This window comes from Giraffa tippelskirchi, chromosome 4, assembly GCF_054371585.1.
Source record: "Giraffa tippelskirchi isolate mGirTip1 chromosome 4, T2T-mGirTip1v1.2.pri, whole genome shotgun sequence".
Classification (NCBI taxonomy): Eukaryota; Metazoa; Chordata; class Mammalia; order Artiodactyla; family Giraffidae; genus Giraffa; species Giraffa tippelskirchi.
The window spans coordinates 55,250,860-55,274,180 of NC_137278.1; the positions used below are offsets into that span (position 1 = coordinate 55,250,860).

Below are 23,321 nucleotides of genomic sequence, written 5' to 3' on the forward strand. Positions count from 1 at the left end.
TTCAGTAAACACATATTAGTAGCTTATTATTGTTGATTTGTGCCAGTATCTGGGCTCACTGCTTTAACTTACCCCCTCATGTAATGTTCATAACACTTGTGAGTTGCCCCCATTTTGTAGTAAGGAAACGGATGTGAGTGCATTAAGTAACAGATCTCCATGATTCACACCACAGAGCCAGCATTTAAATCCATGCATGTTTGGAGAAGGAAATGGCAACCCACTCCGTAGTCTTGCCTGGGAAATCCCATGGACAGAGGAGCCTGGCGGGCTATAGTCCATGCGTCGCAAAGAGTCGGACATGACTTAGCGACTCACAACGACATTTGGCTCTACCGACCTGTTCTATCTTGTGCCCCTTCAAAGCAGGTGGGGTGCCGAGCCTAAGTGGATTGTGTGAAGAGCTGAGAGAGGTTCGAATAAAAAACATCTAGAGTTCAGTGGGTGAAGAGATGATTAGGAAACTTAGAGAAAATGTGGTAATTGAGCCTAGGCCTTGAATTTTTCAGTTCTGTTCTCAGCTACTCGGTTTGTTCCACTGTACTTTTGTAAAAATACAGCTGCCCCCTACACTGGGAGAAGGGACCGTGGCTTCTCATTTCATGGAAGGAACAAGTGTTCTCTTGAAACCAGCTTTGCTTCACCTAAATGCATCGCTGTTGATGGTGATGCAAGTTGCTGCATCAGGTTGTCTGAATATGTTTGCATGTTTTTCTTGGCATGCACTTCTCTCTACCTACATTCTGTTCTCAGCAGCCCTCTTAATTTCCTCCTTTAACTCTTCACACCACATCACAGATGCCTCCAGCTCACCCTGTTGGCCTGCCACTGTGTTCTTCTCCTTCCCTATGTTGCATAACCTCCCCTCTGGGTTTTCCAGCCTCCCCTCCTCTCAGAAAGAAGAATGGATGGGGCGGAGACCTCAGTGATGATAGACCCAGTTCCTCAAACTTCTTTCTTCATTGTATCACTCTGGGCCATCTTTGTCTTTATAAAGTAACCTCCTGCCTCTGAAATCCTTACGTTTTTTCCTCTCCTATTTCTTTTCTCTACTGAACCTATGGGCAGTTCTCGCTGCACGATTCCCAGTATGCCCAAATTTCACCACAGTTTAGTGAGATAACACCAATTCCCCAGCAACACAGATCAGATTTCAATAACCATGGTATATCGTAAGTTCATAAAATACAAACTTCCCTGCCAGCGTTTCAGTCATGGATCACAACATAAATAAATGTGCGGCGTGGTCACGGCCAGTCACGTCACTGCTCTTGAGTCTCTTGGTGCTTGGTCGCAGTATATCTGTCACTCAGTTCACCCTCAGACAGCAAGCGTATGGCTCTGTTGCCTCCTCGCCTCCTGGTAATAAGCCCACGTGACATATTACAGAACAGGATCATTGAAAGACAGGCTTGGTCAACAAAGATGAATTACTAGAGGTGAAATTGAATGCATTGAGGATGATTTGAAAATGATGACAGCAAGGTGAAGCTGGGACGAGAGCTAGACTTACATGAAGCTGTGGTATGAGGCATATTGAAAAGTCCTATGTGGACTTCCCTGGTGGTGCAGTGGCTAAGAGTCCATGCTTCCAGTGCAGAAGGTCTGGGTTCAATCCCTGGTCAGGGCACTTGATCCTACATCCAGCAACTAGAGATCTGCATGCCACAACTAAGATCCGATACAGCCAAATAAAGAAATATTTTTTTTAAAAAAGAAAAGTCCTATGAATGTAAAAACCAAGTTGAAGTTGCTTCAACACCTTTTAATGTAACTTGCACTAGGAACAGAAAGTTGCTTGTGGTTTAAATGATGGAGCATTTACTTCTACTTTGGATTGAAGACTGTAAAAACAAAAACCCCAAAAACCTCGCCATTCTGGGGACTTCCCTGGTGGTCTAGTGGTTAAGAATCTGCCTTGGTGTTACTGGACTGCATTAACCTTAGTGCCAGTTAAGGATCCAAGGCTTACTTAAATTTAAGTAAATATTTCCAAGATCCAAGTGATTAATATTTTTAAAAATTACCTTGATTTTGAGGTCAGAGGAGCTTCATGATTAGACTGCAAGATGTGGCTGCATCAGATTGATTAGAATATTGATATATGGATTTGCAAAAGGCAGAGGAACCAGAGATCAAATTGCCAACATCCGCTGGATCATCGAAAAAGCAAGCGAGTTCCAGAAAAACATCTATTTCTGCTTTATTGACTATGCCAAAGCCTTTGACTGTGTGGATCACAATAAACTGTGGAAAATTCTGAAAGAGATGGGGATACCAGACCATCAGACCTGTCCCTTGAGAAACCTGTATGCAGGTCAGGATGCAACAGTTAGAACTGGACATGGAACAACAGACTGGTTCCAGATAGGAAAAGGAGTACGTCAAGGCTGTATATTGTCACCCTCCTTATTTAACTTACATGCAGAGTACATCATGAGAAACGCTGGGCTGGAAGAAACATAAGCTGGAATCAAGATTGCTGGGAGAAATATCAATAACCTCAGATATGCAGATGACACTACCCTTATGGCAGAAAGTGAAGAAGAACTAAAGAGCCTCTTGATGAAAGTGAAAGAGGAGAGTGAAAAAGTTGGCTTAAAGCTCAGAAAACTAAGATCATGGCATCTGGTCCCATCACTTCCTGGGAAATAGATGGAGAAACAGTGGAAACAGTGTCAGACTTTATTTTTTTGGGCTCCAAAATCACTGCAGATGGTGATTGCAGCCATGAAATTAAAAGACGCTTACTCCTTGGAAGGAAGGTTATGACCAACCTAGATAGCATATTTAAAAGCAGAGGCATTACTTTGCCAACAAAAGTCCATCTAGTCAAGGCTGTGGTTTTTCCAGTAGTCATGTATGGATGTGAGAGTTGGATGGTGAAGAAAGCTGAGTGCCGAAGAATTGATGCTTTTGAACTGTGGTGTTGGAGAAGACTCATGAGAGTCCCTTGGACTGCAAGGAGATCCAACCAGTCCATCCTAAAGGAGATCAGTCCTGGGTGTTCATTGGAAGGACTGATGTTGAAGCTGAAACTCCAATACTTTGGCCACCTCATGTGAAGAGTTGGCTCATTGGAAAAGACCCTAATGCTGGGAAGGATTGGGGACAGGAGGAGAAGGGGACGAAGAGGATGAGATGGTTGGATGGCATCACTGACTCGATGGACATGGGTTTGGGTAAACTCCGGGAGTTGGTGATGGACAGGGAGGCCTGGTGTGCTGCGATTCATGGGGTCGCAAAGAGTCGGACACAACTGAGCGACTGAACTGAACTGATATGTATTTGCAGCCCTTTGGGGAAGGATAGGATCCAGTGAGGGCTTCCCTGCTGGCTCAGACATAAAGAATCTGCCTGCAGTGCAAGAGACGTGGGTTCCCTCCCTGGGTGGGGAAGATGCTCTGGAGAAGGGAATGGCTACTCACTTGAGAATTCTTCCCTGGGAAATCCCATGGACAGAGGAGTCTGGAGGGCTACAGTCCAGTAGGTTGCAGAGAATGGACATGACTGAGCAACAGGCACACATGTAGGATCCAGTGAAAGTGCCTTCTGTGAAGTCTAATGCCAGTCAGCTGATTCATTACAAGTAACTTGAAACATTTTGCTCTCTTATTGGGTTGACCCATAAGTTCCTTTGAGTTTTCCTTAACATCTTAATGGAAAAACCCGAACAAACATATTGGCCAACTCAATAGTAGAGTAACTCAGTTTAGATTCTGAGGGTCCTTAGTGAATTGGGTTAAATGGGGAATATTTGTCTAACTGAAGATCAGATTAGAGAAGAATGTGATACTGACATCTTCTACATGTTAATATGTTTAGAGGAATAAATGCTTCTTACCACTTGCTTGCAAATTTGATTTTAACAGCTGGCTGATAGACTTTTCTGCCTTAGTGCTCACCTTTAACTGGTAGTCCTGGCTCAAGATAGTTATTCTAACTTTTTGTACTACAGAGGCTAATATCATTGTACTTTGGATCATTCAAAACTGTATATTGTTCTTTCTCTCACTAGCACTGCTGGTACAGACCTTTTTGGCACTGTGACACACTACATGATATTTATATAGCTTTATCTGCCTGATTAGATCAAAAGCACCTTGAGGGTAAATACTTTTGTTTACTATTTTTAATTTAAAAGCAAGTAGCACAAAATCGTGCAGCAGTGAAAGCTTATTTTAAATTTTTATTGGAGTATAGTTGCTTTGCAATGTTGTGTTAGTTTCTGCTGTTCAGCAAAGTGAATCAACTATATGTATACACATATCTCCTCTTTTTTGGATTTCCTTTCCATTGAAAATTTAAACATAGATGATTGTCCTTCAGAATCTTCTGATACATTTATAAATATAACAGTTTAACAGGAAGAGTAGTGGATCTAGACAGCCAGTAGTGAATCTCATGAGTGACGTCAGCTTCAACGTGTGGCCTTGTCCAGTTCCAAATATGTTAGAGTCGATCTTGTCTTGATGTACAACCTTATTAAATAGTAATTGTCATCTAATTTAATGTTTTTCTTTCTTTCACTGGCTGAAGAGCATCGTTTGGTGTAGTTTGTTTATTTTCTTTACAAAGTCTCTGGTCCTAAGGGTTGATGTTACCACAAACATCCACAAGATGGTAGACTAAACCTATTTTTGTTGTTAGGTTTCAAACCACTTTTAATATACATGCCTGTGCTCTTTATTACTGTTAAATCTTTTTTTGCTTTTTCTTTAGATGGGCAGTATCAAACCGAGAAATGCTCATAGCCCAAAACAGCTCCTTGGAATTTAAGCTACACAGACTCTATTTTATTAGCTTGCTAATGGGTGGAACTACAAATCAGCGAGAGGCATTGCAGTATGCTAAAAATTTTCAGCCATTTGCCCTAAATCATCAAAAAGGTGAGTCTAGAGTCTGAGGGTTTTAATGGTTGAAACAGGGCTAAAGCTGCCACTAGAATTTGTCTTAACTAGATGTAACATGTATTTGCTAAGAAACTGAAACAATTGTAGATGATAATCACTTAATTAAAAAAGCTCTTGACTGGCTCTAGAACAGAAGTAAAATATTAAAGCTTCTTGATTGAGGGAACTCCCTGAAGGTCCAGTGGTTAGGACTCTGTGCTCTCACTGCCAGGGGCTCAGGTTCAATCCCTAGTCGGGAAACTGAGATTCTACAAGCCATGCAGCAAGACTTAAAAACATAAAGTCTCTTAATTGAAAAGCCAGAAAGAAACTCTGTGTTAAACTAAGAGGAGACAAAGTATGTGCTTGCTCCACCACTCCCCCCGCCACCCCCTGTGCTGCTGTTGTCACCGCAGCCAGATGTCTGAAGGTGTACCACGGTGGCAGCACTTAACCCCAAGGATCAGTGTAGGGGGAATGGCTTAGTTTTACAGCCAAAGATAGTAATGGCCCCATTTACGACACAACGGTTACTTCTCTGGATAATGGTAATCACACTGTGCTGTGTGTAAGAATAAAATAATTATACATTCAGTATTTAGTGCTTTCCTTTTCTTGGTTTTCTCTGTGCTGTTTCTTTAAAAGATAGCAAGCTTAAGGACCAGAATTTTAAAAGACATTGTTAATAAGTTATTTTATGCCATGCCCACTGGGGAAATTCTTGCCTTTTTCAGTGTATGACTTGCAAACTCTGTTTCAAGTGTAAGCATTCACACCTCCAAACCGCTGTTGCTTCTGTTTAGACATTCAGGTCTTGATGGGGAGCCTCGTGTACCTGAGACAAGGGATTGAGAACTCACCATATGTTCACCTGCTTGACGCAAACCAGTGGGCTGACATCTGTGACATCTTCACCCGGGATGCCTGTGCCCTCCTGGGGCTCTCCGTGGAGTCCCCGCTCAGTGTCAGGTATGGACACGGTCCTGTCTAGTTTTTTTTGTTGTTTATTTTTGAGAGTTCCCTGTGCTCTACAGTTGGTTCTCGTTTGTTAACTATTTTTACATAGTAGCATATATATGTTGATCCCGATCTCCCAGTCCATCCCATCTCCCCCTTCCCCCCTCGGTATCCATAAGTTTGGTCTCTACACCTGTGACTCTTATTTCTACTTTGCAGATAAGCTCATCTCTACCATTTTTCAAGATTCCACATATATACATTATATACATAGTATATATTATATATAATTATATATTATAAATTATATATAAATATATATTATAAATTTAATATATAAATTATATATAATACATTATTTATATATATTATATATACAATATTTGTTTTTCTGACTTACTTCAGTCTGTGTGACAGTCTCTAGGTCCATCCGTGTCTCTGCAGATAGCACAATTTTGTGCTTAACAGCTGAGTAATAGTCCATTGTACATATGTGTCCTGTCTGTTTTTGAAACATTCATCGCATCGATCAGTTCTGCTTAATCTGCAGTCTAATTCTCGATGTTTAAAACTCAGAGAATGTTTGTCTTTCTAAAGAAGAGTATAGTTGATATTTCAGGAGATCATCACACTTGGCGACAGTTTTAGAGGAGCAGTTAGCAGAGTGTGGTCTGTGATCCTTTAGGGTCTCTGAGAGCCTTTCCTGCTCTCAGAGGAAAGGGGGTTAAATAAACTCCTCCAACCCTAGCACAGATGAGGGCAGTGGTGCCAGACCCCACAAAGACTTGATGTATTCCTCACCACTGCACACTTGCAGATATTTTAGTTTTACTTAAGAATGTTCTTGACAAAACATTAAAAATCATTCACTTTATTTGTCTGCCTGAATAGGAAGTTCAAATAAAGCTCTTCAGCTCATGCTTGGTCATGAGATAATATGATGATGTCTCAAGAAAAAGTGTCTGCATGATGTTTGAGTTATGAGCTAAAGAACTAGTTGCTTTTTCCTAGAACACAGTTTTTACTTGAAAAGCCACTGAAAGACTACAGTTATTCACACTCAGGCTTTAGGCAGACATCTATTCAGATGAATGATGTGGGCCTCTCATGTCAGGGAAAGCAGCTGGTGGTATCTTTTGCCACAGTGATGAAATTCAGGGTTTTAAGCTAAAATAGAAATTTGGGGAAACTTGAACTCACCACTGTGAACTTGACAGCTTCCCAGTGCTTAAGACATTTCTGATGGAATGGGTGGTGATAATGATTTTAATTTTTTGATATATAATAAAATGTGCTAGCTCTTAGAAAAGTAGTATGATCTTACAAAATCATGCACGAGTCAAGGATTCATTCAGAGTTCAAGACCATTGGGTTTTAGGAGAGCAGAGTACAAAAAATACTGGCCATAACAGCAAGGATTCAGATTCCACTTTGCAGCTAACCTTTCTAACAGACTGCTACTTTGTGGCGTTTTAGTGAGGCATTAAAGAAGAATATCCACAATTATATGAAAACGCAGTTAAAGTGCTACATATCTGTGTGAGATTAGATTTTTTTTCCACTTCAACTGAAAGAATACATTGCAACAGACTGAATGCAGAGGAGAGTGTAAGAATCCAGTTGTCTTCTGTTAAACCGGAGGTTAGAAAGATATGTAAAAACAGAACAGTGCTGCTCTTCTCACAAGGTTATTTTTGGTTTGGAAAATATAGTTGTTTTTTGTGAGAATGTTATTTATCACATGTAATATATTTATTATTTTCAACATTTTAAACATTTAAATTTTAAACATTTCTCAATTTTACTTTCTAATACAAAAAATAATTATGGAACCCACAAAACCAAACACCCTTTGAGATCTTTAATGTTTCAGCCTGTAAAGGGGTCCTGAAATCAAAAGGTTTAAGAACCTGTTTCAAGAACTGACTCTTGCAGCTCTTCGATTCATTTGATTCCTCTAGTGTTTTGAATCCCTGCTCCGTGCCAGGCATCGTGTGGGACACAGAGATGAATCAGGTGCAGCCTGTGTTCACAGGGGTCAGAGTCCTACGTAGGAGACAGTGCAGTTCACTTTAACGTGCTGTGGGGCTGCAGGGTCAGGTTCCCTGGGACAGACTTGAAATGGGGGGGAGCAGACGTGCAGGAGGTTTACTGGGATCACCCCCTGCAGGGAGTGAGAGCAGCAGGATCAGGCAGAGAGGAAGGCTGGACTCTGACGCAGTGTCACCAGAGGCCTCAGCCCACCCCTGCGGCAGTCCGGAGCTGCGGTGGCTGGTGGAGTCATCCCAGTTGGGACAACTTTTGTATCATCAGGTGGAAGTGTCTTAGGAAGTGACCCTGGTCAGGTCGCTTCCTTCAGGTGAGGACAGTCTTGAAGAGGGACTCACCAGAGAATTGACCGGACTCAGCAGAAAGTTGACCGCTAGCACTTGCAGATCTGAGAAGTGTGTACTTCTGCCCTGGCTCTCCAGGGTGATCCACGTCTGGAAGGGGCTGTGCAAGGAAACGTTTCAGAGTGTCATTAATGCTAAGAATGCCGTGGCGGGGGGCCACAGTTCCTGAGGCACTAGCCTGCTGTTTCCCCTTTGCCTGGCAAAGAAATCTACTCTCCTTCTCCTACACTTGAAAGAAAAAAAAGAGTGCGCGCGTGTGGACATGTGCATACTCGTGTGTACGTGTGCGCACATGTATGTGCGCACACACTACTTTAGCAATACAGAGGGCTTTATCATACCTAGAATCCAGTGGGACCCTGTGCACACAGCATGCAGTCTGGAGGAATTGGTGTTGCCTGGGACCAAGCTTTCTGCCGCCTGGCCTGGCTTTAACGTTTCCTCTTCTGCCCTCCAGTTTCTCAGCAGGTTGTGTGGCGCTGCCAGCTTTAATTAACATCAAAGCTGTGATCGAACAGAGGCAGTGCACTGGCGTTTGGAACCAGAAAGATGAATTACCTGTGAGTGCCATTTCCTACTGGTTATTACCTCTCCCATCAAGAGAAGAACGTGGATGAGATGGGTTTTAAATGCTTATCTTGCCTTTTAATCAGGAAATTTTATTGTAGCCACTTGATAGGGATTCTTTTATCTGTACGGAGACATGATTAAACAATAAAAGCAGGGTAGGTAGTAGTGTTAGCCACTCAGTCGTGTCTGACTCTTTGTGACTCCATGGACTGTAGCCTGCTGTGCTCTTCTGTCCGTGGAATTCTCCAGGCAAGAATACTGGAGAGGGTTGCCATTCCCTTCTCTGGGGGATCTTCCCCACCCGGGGTTTGAACCCTAGTCTCCTGCATTGCAGGCAAATTCTTTACTATCTGAGCCATAGGTACATTTTGGAGGCATTGGAGTTTTCTTACCATTTTGACGTAGAGCAGCAGTAACAGCTAGTGAAGGAAAAGGTCAGAAAGGGGAAAGGTGGATATACTGAGGCATGAGTGGTGTTCTAAGTGCTGTTGACTTCAAAAAAAAAAAGTATGAGAGTTGTGAGTTAAGTTTTATTGGGGAGAGAATGAGGACCGCAACCTGGGAGACAGCACCTTAGATAGATATGAGGAGATACAAGGATTAGGTTAATAAAATCAGTTTCTGAAAATATTTAACTCTCTGAAGACCTGTTGCACCAGTTTTCCTGGAGCACAGAGTGCCTCACTCCTGTTCTCCACCCTGCACTACCCTTCAGGGTGTCTGGAAGGTCAGCATCTACTCTAGTCAGTCACTTGCCAGCTCTCTCTTCTCGGAGTGGTAGTTTGTCCATCTCTAAAATGGGGACCATCCTTCTCTTTATGGGGCTGTTAAAGGCTACATAGAGATAACAGAGGAATGCTTAGAATAATATGGGACACACAGTAGGTAGTCAGGTTTTGTTATGACATGGAAGCATAACATAGGTCATTGTGTGTGTGTGTGTGTGTGTGTGTGTTTACACTGGGCCTCTGACAGTGGGCACTGGATCTTTGACAGGAATTCTCATTCCTGCCTGACTTAATCACGGATCCCAAAGAACAAAAATATGTACTTAGCTTTTTGCTTTTCTTCTGCTGCCTCTGTGCGCAGGTTTATCTGCAGTTCCCTTGTTCTTCCAGCTGGTAACTGTTGGTTGCCCCAGCTTCGCAGAGATCAGTTCTGATTAAAGGTGCAGATGCACGCCCAGTCCTGAGTGTGGTCAGGACGCAAGCAGTAACCCCATGTGGCAGCTGCTCGTTGAAACAAGTGAAAAGAACTGGAGCCTTCCCTCGCTTTGCTGAGGCAGGTGCCTGCGAGAAGCTGGCAGTTTCCCAGCTGTATTGTCAATGTCTGACGCTTGCACCCTAGAACAGAGCACACCGAAATCTGAATTCACCCAGCACCTGTGTGTCAGGAGAATAAAGCAGTTGGGGTGGAGGGGAATGATCTGGTTATTTTATCTTGGGATCATTGTTACACTCTGCCAACTTTCTTGGAAGAGTCTGGGCAATATAGACTTTTCTGTTGATAGCCATTTGAGATTGAGAAGAAAAGAAAACAGAAAGAACTGATGTTTGTGAAGCCTCTGTCACGTGCTAATCACTATGCTAAGGTGATTTCATAGCTTTTGTTTTGTTCACTGCAGAGAGAGAGAGCTGATAGAGTGCTATGGGCACAGATGGATGGGGTGTGAATTCTCAGGCTGAAATTTAGTCTGAAGCCCTTGTTTCAGGTGGTTTCTCTGGACAGTTGCATACAAAACATGGGAAACCCAGATCTAAAGCCCACACAGCAGTAAACAATATTTAGTCTGCCTTTAATGAATTAGCACACTGAATTGTATCAGTGTGTTGTGAAAACCGTCAGCATTTCTGGTGAGTTTATTTATTTGGCCATGCCATGCAGCATGGGGGGATCTTAGTTCATGGACCAAGGATCGAACCCCTGCCCTGGCAGTGGAGCCACGAACTCTAACCACTGGACCACCAGGGAAGTCCCTTGGTGGGTTTACTCTTTCATACATCTTGATGAGTCTTTAAGAGTGTTTGACTTCCAGAGTATTGCCTTACCTTTGACCTTTGCTTTCAGGCATTAGTATTTAGTTTGCTATATAGTATTATAAATAATTTTGAAGGTTGATTTAGAATGATGAGGTAATACTTTGAGTCCCTAAGATTGTCCATCTTTGAGTTAGTTTAGAAGAGTGCTGTAAAAAGTTACCGTCGTATGAGCAGGTTTGATGACTGTTCTTTGCTGCAGAGTACATACTGGCATGTGGATGGTTTCCTGAAATATAACTTGAGTCCTTTACCTTTTTAAAAACAGATTGAAGTGGACCTTGGTAAAAAGTGCTGGTATCACTCGATATTTGCCTGTCCTATTCTTCGTCAGCAAACAACAGATAATAATCCACCCATGAAATTGGTCTGTGGTCATATTATATCAAGAGATGCCCTGAATAAAATGTTTAATGGTAGCAAGTAAGTGTCTTGACTTTTTAAATGTTAGTAATATATATATGTGGAACTTGTTGGGACGATGAATAATGAGGATAAACAAACATAGCTAGAATTTAGAAATATATAGATTTACTTATTTAGTGGGTGGTATCTGATCTTTTCTCAATCTAAAGACTGAGAAATTTGTTCAAGAATTTATTAATTAGATTTTTAAAAACAGTCTCAAAACCGTTATTTCTAGCATAGTCAGCTAGAGAATTTCTCATTGGAGTTCATTTTAGACCCATTACAGTGAAGTCTTTCTTTGAAGAAAAGGCCCTGAAGCTGTTTGTGCCCTTCTCAGCAGCTGAGCGTGGCAACTTGGTTCAGACCGTGCTGGTTTCTGATGCTACCACAGGGTGTCGTGTGTCACCATGGGCATGTAGGCCACTCTGGGTTGGCTGTGTGCTGTGTAGGCGTAGCAGCTGGCATCAGTTTTGCTGCACGTGTGTGGATTGTGACAACAGTACATCTGAAAGTCATTCTCAGATAGGTCCAAGCTAAACCTTGGAGAAAAAAAAATTGAATTTGCTTCTGAACCCCCAAAAACAATTTTCAGAACAGTTGTCTTTGTTTTGTTTTCAAAATACTTTTCACTGATTGCCACTGAAGAAGAACCTTGCAATTTAGGGTCTGGGTTGGACGGTGTTTATTTTTAACTCTTCAAAGCATGGCTGTTCTATTAAGGGAAAGCACAGTTATAGATGTGCACAAGCGAGCGTATGTGTGAGTGTAATTGTTACAAGATACTCTGTCACTAGATAAAAATTGAATGCTCAGTAGTGATCCTGTTTCTTGATTCAATGTTTTCTTTCTTGTCTTTAGATTAAAATGTCCATATTGTCCAATGGAACAAAGTCCAGGGGATGCCAAACAGATATTTTTCTGAAGAAATAACTTTAGTTTGCAATTTGTAAGTGAAACTGAATCGAGGGTGCATTTCAGAAGAGAACGTTCCATTTAATGCAGCTAACCAAGGACTCCCATGTTTCTATAAGCTAATGCTCCAGAAACTTTGCCAACATCTCAATGTGTACACATGGTGGGGAGTGCTCCAGTTGGATATTATCATAGGGCTTTATTATATTCTTGGTCTTCATTTCTGATCAAGTAAATACACCAGCAGTTGTCATTCAATGCAGGTTTTTGTACTTAATTATATGGTGATTTTTTTACTTTTTAAGAGCAGAAACAGAAATTTACCTTCCTGTCATGTGTTTAATAGTTCTCCTGCTTTTACTTTTGTCATTCTCCTGCTAACTGTAAGCCTTGAGAATGTTTGTGAAGAAATTTTATTTTCTGTTATGTATACATAATTAAATGAAAATCCTTCAGAAAAAAAGTTTGATAAACTGAATTGTGGTTATGAAACTCATCTGCAGGGTTTTGTTTTTTTGTTTTACTTAAGGAAGAAAGCTGTGATAGATTGCAAATTTGCTTTCTGATATTTTCCTCTGCTCCACCTCTCACTGAGAAGTCAGCAGACCTGCACCTGAGCTGTGCTGGTAGCCCCAGCAGGCTGCCTGTTGCAAAATTCCATAATGAATTTATTAGCAGGTCGGTGTGACCAGTCTTCCACTAGAACAGAGTGGAAGCAGTGCTATTGTTTCTTTGCTTTTATTGCCAAGAGGTGCTTGTTTTAAGAGTGTGTTCAATAAAACAAAATTCTGATGTTAGAAGGGTTAAGTTGATGTTTGCTCTCTTGGTCTTAGTAGCCCTCTCCTCTGAAATCTGCCTTCAGGACTTGGCTGTGTATATTGCATTTGTATATCATTGCAGACACAGTGTTGTGCATGTGTGTGTACATATATATATATATATGTGCACCAGCATCAAACATTGTGTATCTGGAAGGGGAGAAGCATGTTCCAGTCCTCAGATGCAGTTATCAGACTCATCACTTTCAGTCCTTAAAGTTAGAAGTTAGCAAATTTTCTGTAGCGCAGAATGTTTATTGCTGTTTTTTTTGTATTTGAATAGCATCCTGTTCAATGCCTCTCTTCTGCAAAACGTATCATCTCATTGACTGTGAATCTGTATATTATTCTGATGGATACAGATAATGATCATTTCTCTTGTGAGGTATCTTCATTTAATGCACTGTCCGGAAATAGCCATGCGTGAGAGTCTTTCGCTGTATGATGAACTACAAGGCAAAGACGTCTGTGGACGCAATTCTGACTTAAACCCATGAAGTTACTTCATTTTGAGGAGAATGTCATATGGAAATCACCAAATACTTTGCAACTCTATATCATCTGACTCAGAACTGAATATAGGAAAACTTCCACGAGAAAAGGAAGAAAGGAGACGACACAGAAGCAAAGAGAAATGTGACGCTTCACATTTTAAACTGCAGACTGACGTCGTTTGCGCAGGCGGGGAGGAGGGTGATGCCGGATTTGGTGCTCAGTTATTGGAAACTGGCAGCATTTGCTGTCATATATACCAGCCTGGATGGTTCATCCCGAAATGTTTACCAGGGAGAGCTGGGATTTGTTTGTAAATGAAGGGGATACTGCTTGATTGCTGTGTGTGGTCAGGCTGAAGGTGAGGGTTGTCACTGCATGCTGTGGGGCTGAGCCAGGATTTGATTGGCTGGACCCGTGCTCGCTTGGCCCAACTTCCTGCTTTGGCCAACTTCCAGCTCAGCTCCGCAGCCCTCCTGTTGGAACCCGCTGTCTGCTAAAGCAGTGAAGAAAGAGAGCAGAGAGTAGCTCCTTGGGCTCCAGGAGAAGGTAGAGAACTCCAGGCAACACTCGGGCCAAGGATGTAAAAGTGATTTATCTTTTTTTCTTTCAGTTAAACCCAGAGTGTCTTTTTTATTTTTTATTTTTATTTTTTTACCTTTTGCTCACTAGGCCAGATTTAGTTTTAGTTACAACTTACTCTCACCTTTCCACCTCAAACACCCACACAATATTGAGGCTTTGTGTAAGATTCCTACATTACTGACATTGCTCTGGAGGCCGGTGGTATGTGTTTTTGACAGCCAGACCCCACAGCAGCTGGCTTAGGCCCCTTTCAAGAAGAGAAGCCAGAAAAAGCTCTGCTTTGTCCCTCTCGCAGTGTTGGCAGCCCCATTGACAGTTTTCTGTGCAACTCGTGAAACTTTAGAAAGAATATGCTTTAATGGAAGCATCTGATTTTGCATCTGCCCGTGCAGGGTCCTTGTGGTGCCCACTGGGCAGGGTTAGGGCCAAAAATTTGAAACTATTGATCTGATAATTTAACATGCAAATGATGTCTCGTGACCTTCTGCAATTAAACATACGGACTTAAAATTCACTGGTGACTAAATGTGAAGGCAAGAGGTGGATTTGAAGAGACCAGAGCTTAACCAAAGATATGGAAATGCAGCATGCTGCCCTTTCAACCCTAGAAACGCCTTCCCCAATGGTGTCAGGACCAGGGCATCACCGAGACTGTCAGTGCAGTCCTTGCATTCTGCTTTCTCTGAAAAAGGTCATGAGAGAGCCAAGGTTTTTACAGTCAGATTAATGATAACAGTGTGTGTTTAAAACAGAATCTGAGTGACTTCTTAAATCTCTTGGAAACTTTCCATTTCCCAGCCTCCGACAGAGGCCATGGAACTATGCTAAACCATTAAAACCGTATCAGATCCTTGCATTCTGATTTAGAGCCACTGTGCTTTCAAGTACATGCTGAAGTGCAGCGGCTAAGGTTGTCTTTTGATCTTTTTTCTCCTTTGTGCAATCATCACTGATGCCATTTCTGTCATTTTAGTGGTGATTTTATGATACTTCTAATACATAAATGAACGGGTATTGGTGCCTCTTGATTTTTAAAATTTTGAAGAGAAGAGCCACCTCATATTCATAGGGTGTATGAATATCTTGTGAGTGTATGAGCATTTGATTGAACCTAAGAAAGTGATGAAGCAAATCTTACTGATTTTTCTGTAGCAGCTGATGTATACAGACACACTAAAACCCACGTCTCATTATGTGGGGAGTGAAGATCGTTTTTTTCTCTCCAAGTAGTCCCACGGGTTATGCAGTTTAAGTTCAGTATATTGTATGCTGTGAGTTATTTTCCACCTCGGTGATTTCACCTTCTGGGACAGTAGATTTTGCAAAAACCAAGAACTCTTGGTTTATCTGCACAAGACAAGCTGCTGGTAGACATCAACCCTCCGGTTTTCCAGCTCAATCTCTGATTAAGTGGATTGACAGGCTGGCCAGTCTGCTTAGTCAGCTGACTCAGGTTAATTTCAGGGAAGGCATGGAGGCATGTTTGGTTAACTTCATTGCTAGGCTGTGTAAGGTGAAGACACAAACCAAATACCTTTCATTACTTAGCTCTACTTGCATCATCTTTAGGAACACTAGAATGCTGTGGTCTTGAGGGAATGTTATTAGCAAAGAACAGGCAGAAGATTTGGTGCTTTGTAAGGCCATCCAGTGATGGCAGGTGTTTTGCAGCACAGTGGTGTTTACCATAAACAGGTACAAACTTCACAAACTGCTTATTGAAGGAGAATTGAATAGATACCAAAAATAGAATGACAAATGTATTTAAATTGCAGATGAGGCATTTAGTTTTAGGGCAAGTTTTTCTGCTGTTGATTTTACTTCAAGACGAAGGGAGAGAAAACTGTGTAGTTTTCAAGACATTTCCCTCTACAGTTTTAAACTGTAGTGAGCATATGCTTCATTTACTTCCAAAGAGGCAGAAACAGCTGGAATTGGCTTATAGCACATGCTTTGTATGATGTTATGGGTGATGGCCTACACTCTTATTTTAGCGGTCAGTTAATGTTCTCCAGCAAGGCAGATGTGGGGTTCACTAGGACTTAGTGCCTGATGTTTTTCTTTTGGGAAGGGGTGGGAGTGAATGTATCGGGGATGGGAGGGTAGCAGGAGAAGAAACGGGAGAATGAGTGAGTGTGCATGTGTCTGAAATTCACCATTTGCCCCCACCTGTGTCTCGCTGAACAGGTATTTAATGTATTTCGCTCCTGACTGCAGTGTGCATGTATTTTTTTCCCCTCCTCCATGTTTTCTAAACCTACACTTAAAAGGATTCATCAGATCATCTTTTTCAAATGGCTCAGGATTGCATTTCTTTTGCTTACTCTGTGCTCTTGGGTTCTATAGTATTTCTATAATTATGTAACAATAGTGTTGCACTGTAATCTATCATATAGAGCTATATGTATGGAAAATTTTGATCAGTTTTTTTTTTTTAAGAAATGTATTCTGTTTGCAAAGGCACAATAAAGTTGCATCTTATAGACTATAGGCAATAAAGCTAACAATAAACCTTATTTAACACAAACAATATTCACATTCTCTGTTCATTTGATCTTGGGAAAAAGTCGATCGTATATGGTAGTTTCAGGGATCTCATTTTAACTTAAAAGGTTCTGATATATTTAATTTATAAATTTCAGACAGATATAATAGAGTTTTGGGAAACTATAAGAAATGCTTTGTTAATGTGTGTATTCCTATGTAAAACACATGGCTTCTCCTGTGTATATTTTTCAAAATTAAAGAAATGCACATTTGAAAAGTGTTTTGTGGAACCAGTCTGTATAAATGTGACAGGTGCCAGAGGCAGAAGGGAGGGAGGGAGCATGGAGGTGAGAGAGCATTGCTGTCTGCCTTTGCGCAGGGTCTGCATGCAAAGAGTTTAAGAAAATATCTTTGTCACCATCTCATCCTTTTCCTGTTGCCACCAGCAGTGCGAGAGGAGGTGTTGGCTGGGCACCTCCCCAACTTCTAAAGAAGGGGAACTGGGTTGATAATTGTAGGTTCCTGCCCCTCATGCTCATCCTGTGGGTGCCTGGGACCCCCTGACCAAGCAAACAGTGAGAAGATGGGCCCAGAAACAGCTGCTGGTGGAGGAGGGTAGGTGCACCCAGCTTTGCCAAGGAGGAATAGAGGATGCATTGTCCTCCTCCGTGACACCCCGAGGTGGTAGAGACCCAGAATCTCTTTGTGCTGCTTCTGTATTTTCTGAGAGAGAGAGACTCATTCTCATCTGAGATTTTCTGATGAATCCCGCACCCAGTGGCATCTGGAACTAAGGAGGTCCAGGAGGTATAGATGAAGCCTGGCATCGGCACCTATCCCTGCAGCATTTGGGGTTTCTCCAGATTCAAAGTGCAGCCTTCCCTGGTGGCTCAGTGGTGAAGAAAACCAGTGCAGGAGACGTGAGTTCAATCCCTGAATCGGGAAGGTCCCCTGGAGGAGGAAATGGCAACCACTCCCAGTTTTCTTGCCTGGGAAATCCCACAGACAGAGGAGCCTTGTGGGCTACAGTCCATGGGGTGGCAAAGAGTCAGACATGATTTAGCAACTAAACAACAAGACTCAGCATCAGCATCACCTGAGAGCTTTTAGAAATGCAGAATTTCAGGCCTCAGCCCAGACCTACTGAATTGGCAGCTGTGTGCTCCTGAGAAAACATTTTCTTCACAATGAGTTCCCTGGATGCTCCCTTATTTTGTCTCATTATTGACCTGGGGGTTTTTTCAGAAACTAACAAATTGGCTGACAATTTGTTATGTAAGTGAATATTGAAACGTCTCCAGTGAATAATGTTTGGATAACAAAAGGAAACTCAGGGAGATAGTCATGGATAGAGAAGCCTGGTGTGCTGCAGTTCATGGGGTCAAAAAGAGTTGGGGATGACTGAAGCAACTTAGCATGCATGCACATACAGCACATTAGTGGCCAGAGACAATATGTCTGGTTATTGTTCAGTTGCTAAGTCATGTCCAACTCTTTGTGACCCCAGGGACTGTAACCCGCCAGGCTTCTCTGTCCATGGGATTCTCTAGGCAAGATTACTGGAGCGGGTTGCCATGCATGCCCTCATCCAGGGGATCTTCCGAACTCAGGGATCGAACCTGCGTCTCTTACATCTCCTGCATTAGCAGGCGGGGTCTTTACCACTAGTGCCACCTGAGAAGCCCGGTATAAAGTATTGATTGTTAGTCGCTCAGTCTTCCGGCTCTTAGTGACCCCATAGATTGGGGCCCTCCAGGCTCCTTTGTCCATGGGATTTTCCAGGCAAGAATACTGGAGTGGGTACCCATTCCCTTCTCCAGGGCATCTTCCCAACCCAGGGATCGAATCTGGGTCTCCTGCATTGCAGGCAGATTCTTTACCATCCAAGCCACCAGGGAAGACGTTATTAAATATCCTTCCTCTTAAATGTGGCAGATAAGGATCACATGTACTGAACAAAATTTAGCCTTCATGACTAGTTATGAGTCATCGAGAAAAGTTAAATTTAGTGTGCTTTGAACTATTTTAGTATAGTTACCTTAAAAATCGGTGTATTTCTTTAGGCATCCAGGTAACTGAGAGACTATCTGTTGTATTTGTTGTTGTTCAGTCACTAAGTTGTGTTGACTCTTTGCAACCCCATGCGCTGCAGCACATCGGGTTTCCCAGTCCTTCACTATCTCCTGGAGCTTGCTCAAACTCATGTCCGTGAGTCAGTGATGCTATCTAACCATCTCATCTTCTGCCACCCCCTTCTCCTCCTGCCTTCAATCTTGCCCAACATCAGGGTCTTTTCCAGTGAGTTGACTCTTCACATCAGGTGGCCAAGGTATTGGAGCTCCAGCTTCAGCATCAACCCTTCCAATGGATATTCAGGGTTGATTTCCTTTAGGATTGACTGATTTGATCTCCTTGCTGTCCAACAGACTCTTCAAGAGTCTTCTCCAGCACCACAGTTCCAAAGCATCAATTCTTTGGCACTCAGCCGCCTTTATGGTTCGACTCTCACATCTGTACAAGACTCCTGGAAATTTGCAGCATGGCAAAATGTATTTTCCACCCCTTTCCACCAAAACAGGGAAGAATGAGCACCAAAGATGTAAAATACTGGGGTTTTGTCATGGCAAAATAAAGACTGAAAAATGCACCTTCTAATGAACGAACAGCTTGATGCCCCTCACCTCCCTCCCTACCCCCAGAGAAGCTTGAAGATAAACAGTATCCCAGCAAACAGAAATGTCACTTCCCAGAGGACACTCTTTCCTACTTTTTTTCTGGCAATTAGTATAACCCTGTATACATGTGAAATTTATAATTCTCAAAAGTTTTGCAAAAAACTACCTAGTGCTTATTATTTGGTTTATGCTTATCAAGACAATTGATTTCATGACTCTAATGGGTCAGAATCCACTATTTTAAAAAGCCTTGCATTGGGAATTCCTTGGCTGTTCAGTGGTTAGGAATCCGCACTTTCACTGCCAAAGGCCCACAAGTCATGAGGCACAGCCAAAATAAAAAAGGAAGCCTTGCACTAAGGGATGATAATGGAATGATCCATTCACAAAGCTTCGTTGAAATCGCTGTTAATATGTCTGATAATATTTTTTTCTTTTTCCAAAAACCTTTTCCTTGCAGTGGGATGTGCTGCTCCAGTGAGTCTTCCATACTAGCAAATGTAAAATAGCTAAACATTAGAAGCACTGTCTTAAGCAAGGGCGCTTGTGTGTCAGGAAATTTCTTGTTTCCTTAGCTATGTTTTCCTCCAGCTCAGAAAAGTGCAAAGTGCTTCAGGCTAAATAGCGGCTTGTGCAACAGAATCCATTAGTAACTTAGGCAGATGTGTGCCTGTGAAATGCAGAAAGTAACATAGTATGACAGCTTCAGTCATTCAACATAGAATTTTTTTTTTTCGTAAGTGCCAGGCATTAGGAAGAAGCAGAGTCCTGGGCCTCCAGGAGCTTATGGACTGCCAGTAGGTGCAGAAAAGTCAAAGAGAACCAAGATCCTGTAGTGCGGTTAATGTCCACCAGTGAGCTAACTACTGCAGGATGATGGGAGGGAAGAGAAAGGAGAGATGTAGTGATGCAAGGAGGGGGAGGGTGGGGAGGGTGGGGAGGGTGGGGGCGAGTGCGAAATCTTAGTTCCCCAACCAGGGGTTGAATCCGTGACCTCAGCAGTGGGAGCTTGAAGTCCTAACCACTGGACCACCTGGAAATTTCCTGATTTGTGTTTTTTAACTTATTTATTTTAATTGAAGTATAAATTGCTTTACAATGTTGTGTTAGTTGCTGCTGTACAAAAATGTGAATCAGCTGTAGGTGTTCATATATCCTCTCCCTCTTGAGCCTCCTTCTCACCCCCACCCCCATCCCACCCCTCTAGGTTGTCAGAGAGCACCGAGCTGAGCTCCCCGTGCTACATAGCAGGTTCCCACTAGCTATTTATGTGTTTGTAAGGTCCACTCTGGCCACAGTGGGATGAAAGGTGGTTGGGGAGAGGATGAGGTTAGACCCTGGGAGGGCCTGTTTGGTAGGTAATGAAGGTTAAGTGTGAGTTTTTGTTGAGCACAGTGGGTCTTGGTGGGTAGAATGGTGAATAAGACAATCTTGGTCTCTCCTTTCAATGAGGGTGATCTGAGAGAAATGAAAATACAGCAAGATGATGTTTTTGTCACACACAATGCTCGTAAGTCTCTTTCAATAGAGTGAAGCATTAAAATGTTCTTGTCTCGCAAGTGCTGGGACCCCTTGCTCTGATTGTTCTAAAAATCATTCCCGTTTCTTCCTACTGTCTTCACTTTCTGGGTGAGTTTCTAACTTCTCCACACTCTCCTTACTTCATTGGCTTCCTACACTATGTGGGCTTAATGGTGTTCTGTCAGTCTCCTGGTCTCCTGTCGGGATTCACCCTTTCACTCCATTTGGAGACCACACTCAGCCACTGAGCAAGTGCTGCTTTTCAAATGAAGAACTTTGGTGTCATTTCCCATCGGAAGCAAAGATGTGCCTTAAAAAGAAGCATGTTGTTTGTTAGCATTCAAGACTGTTTGGGGAGCTTTCCCTTCTGAACAGATTAGAAATGACATATGTGTATCACCGTGTGTAAAATAGCTAGTGGGAAGCTGCTATATAACACAGGGAGCTCAACTCGGTGCTCTGTGTTGGGGGTGGAGGTGGGAGGCTCAAGAGGGAGGGGATATATATACGTATATAGCGGAATCATTTACAGCTTCACAGATACAGCGCTTTTTTAAAAAAACAAATGGAAGGTTTGTGGCAACCCTGCATCTAGCAAATTTACGGGTGTCATTTTTCCAAGAGCATTTGCTCACCTTGTGTCTCTGTCACATTTTGGTAATTCTAGCAATATTTTAAACTTTTTCATTATTATGTTATGTGGTCTGTAATCAGTAATCTTGGATGTTACTGCTGTGACTTGGTGAAGGTTCAGATGATGGTTAACATTTTTTAGCCACAAAGTTTTAAAAATTAAGGTATGTGCATTTGTTTAGACATAAGGCTATTGTACATTTAATAGACTATGGTATAGTATAAACATAACTTTTATATGCACTGGGAAATCAGAAATTTCTTGTGATTCACTTTATTGTGATATTTACTTTATTGCGATGGTCTGGAACCAGATCTACAACATCTCAAGTATGCCTGTATTTGCCTAATTTTAAAATTAAAGACAGACTATGAAATAATCAATATAGCAGGGCATTTAAGAGTTTGGCATATGGGATTAGATCTGAGTTCAAATCCTGATTCCACCAAATTCCAGTTGTATGATCTTGGGCAAATGATAGAAACTTCCATCCAACTTCCCTGGTGGTCCAATGGTTAAGATTCTGCCTCCCAGTGCAAGGGACACAGGTTCGATCCCTGGTCCAGGAAGATTCCACATGGCGTGAGGCAACTAAGCCCATGAGCCAGTACTACTGAGCCCACACTCTAGAGTCCACTCACTGCAATTAGAGAAAAGCCTGCACAGCAGTGAAGACCCAGCACAGCCATAAATAAATAAAGTCTATGCCTTTAAAAAAAAGGAAACTTCCTATCTATGCCTTAGTTGACCCATCTGTAAAGCAGAATAATAGTTTCTACCTCATGGTTTTGCATGCGTGCTAAGTTGCTTCAGTCGTGTCCGACTCTTCATGACCCTATGGACTGTAACCCACCAGGCTCCTCTGTCCATGGGATTCTCCAGGCCAGAATCCTGGAGTGGATTGCCATGCCCTCCTTCCTCCAGGGGATCTTCCCAGTCCAGGGATGGAACCTGCATCTCTTACATCTCCTGCATTGGCAGACAGGTTCTTTACCACTAACACCACCTGGGAAGCCCCACCTCATGGTTTTGATGAGGCCTAAATGAGATACCTGGCCCATGGTGAATGCTGAATAGCCGGTAGGTAGGTTTTATTCCATTAAGCCAATAAAACATGAGACACATGACATATGCAAATCATAGCCAGCTCAGAGCAGAAAAGGAGAACTGGTAGCTGGTGTCTCAGAGGTGAACTAGGCCCACAGGGACAGGGCCTTCAGTAGGTGCTGAGATGACCAACAGTAGAGCACAAGCTTTTCATACTGTTTCTGCTGTATGAGTTCACATCTGCCTTATTAAGTGACTGCTAAAATGAGTGTAGGTCATCACATGAAACAAAGCATGTGCCAGCTGTTTCTGCTTCTTTGGAAGTAAATGAAACATATGCTCACTACAGTTTATAACTGTAGAGGGAAATGTCTTGAAAACTACACTGTTTCAAGGATGGTAAGACTCTTGCCACACAGGGAGGGTGTGGCGCTCAGGATGCCAGGGTGAAGGGAGCTTCTCCTCATGCAGTGCAGAGGCCGTGTCCATCTGAGACCGAGCTCTTGTGAGATGTGTATGAGATGTGTATATCTCCCAACCCTGAAACAGAGATCCCTGCATATACATAGTACATGGACCCCTCAGGAATGACTGTTGCATACCCCTTATATGGATATATATATGAGAAGTTGGAAGAATCAGACACGAGTGGCTGCATTCAGAGTGTAACTGGTACAGCGGTAATTTTGACAAGTTTAGTACACGTTCATTTTTTCAGGATATGTTTGTTACTGTATTCCAGAAGCTGTTCTAGGCACTGAAAAAAATACATGTATTCTTGCCAACAACCTTTTGAGATAGGGACTATTGTTACTCCCATTTTACAAGTGAGGAAACTGAGATATCGAGGCATTGTCATTTGCTGGAGAATGCAGTTAATTTCTAGCATAGCCA

General features: G+C 42.3%; 1 protein-coding gene across 2 annotated transcripts in view; it reads left to right on the forward strand.

Annotated features, from left to right (window-relative positions):
* Positions 1–16,593, forward strand: part of RMND5A (required for meiotic nuclear division 5 homolog A) — a 58,992-nt gene extending 42,399 nt beyond the window's left edge. Inside the window, exons 5-10 of one of the 2 annotated variants that reach the window (XM_081592917.1) lie at positions 4,723–4,889; positions 5,696–5,861; positions 8,700–8,802; positions 11,117–11,271; positions 12,115–12,202; positions 13,270–16,593. In XM_081592917.1, coding sequence (XP_081449043.1) covers positions 4,723–4,889; positions 5,696–5,861; positions 8,700–8,802; positions 11,117–11,271; positions 12,115–12,178 — 655 coding nt within the window. In that variant the 3' untranslated portion in view covers positions 12,179–12,202; positions 13,270–16,593. Of the gene's footprint in view, positions 1–4,722; positions 4,890–5,695; positions 5,862–8,699; positions 8,803–11,116; positions 11,272–12,114 lie in introns of both variants that reach the window. The other variant, XM_081592916.1, reaches the window with a different exon arrangement.
* Positions 16,594–23,321: the final 6,728 nt, after the last annotated feature.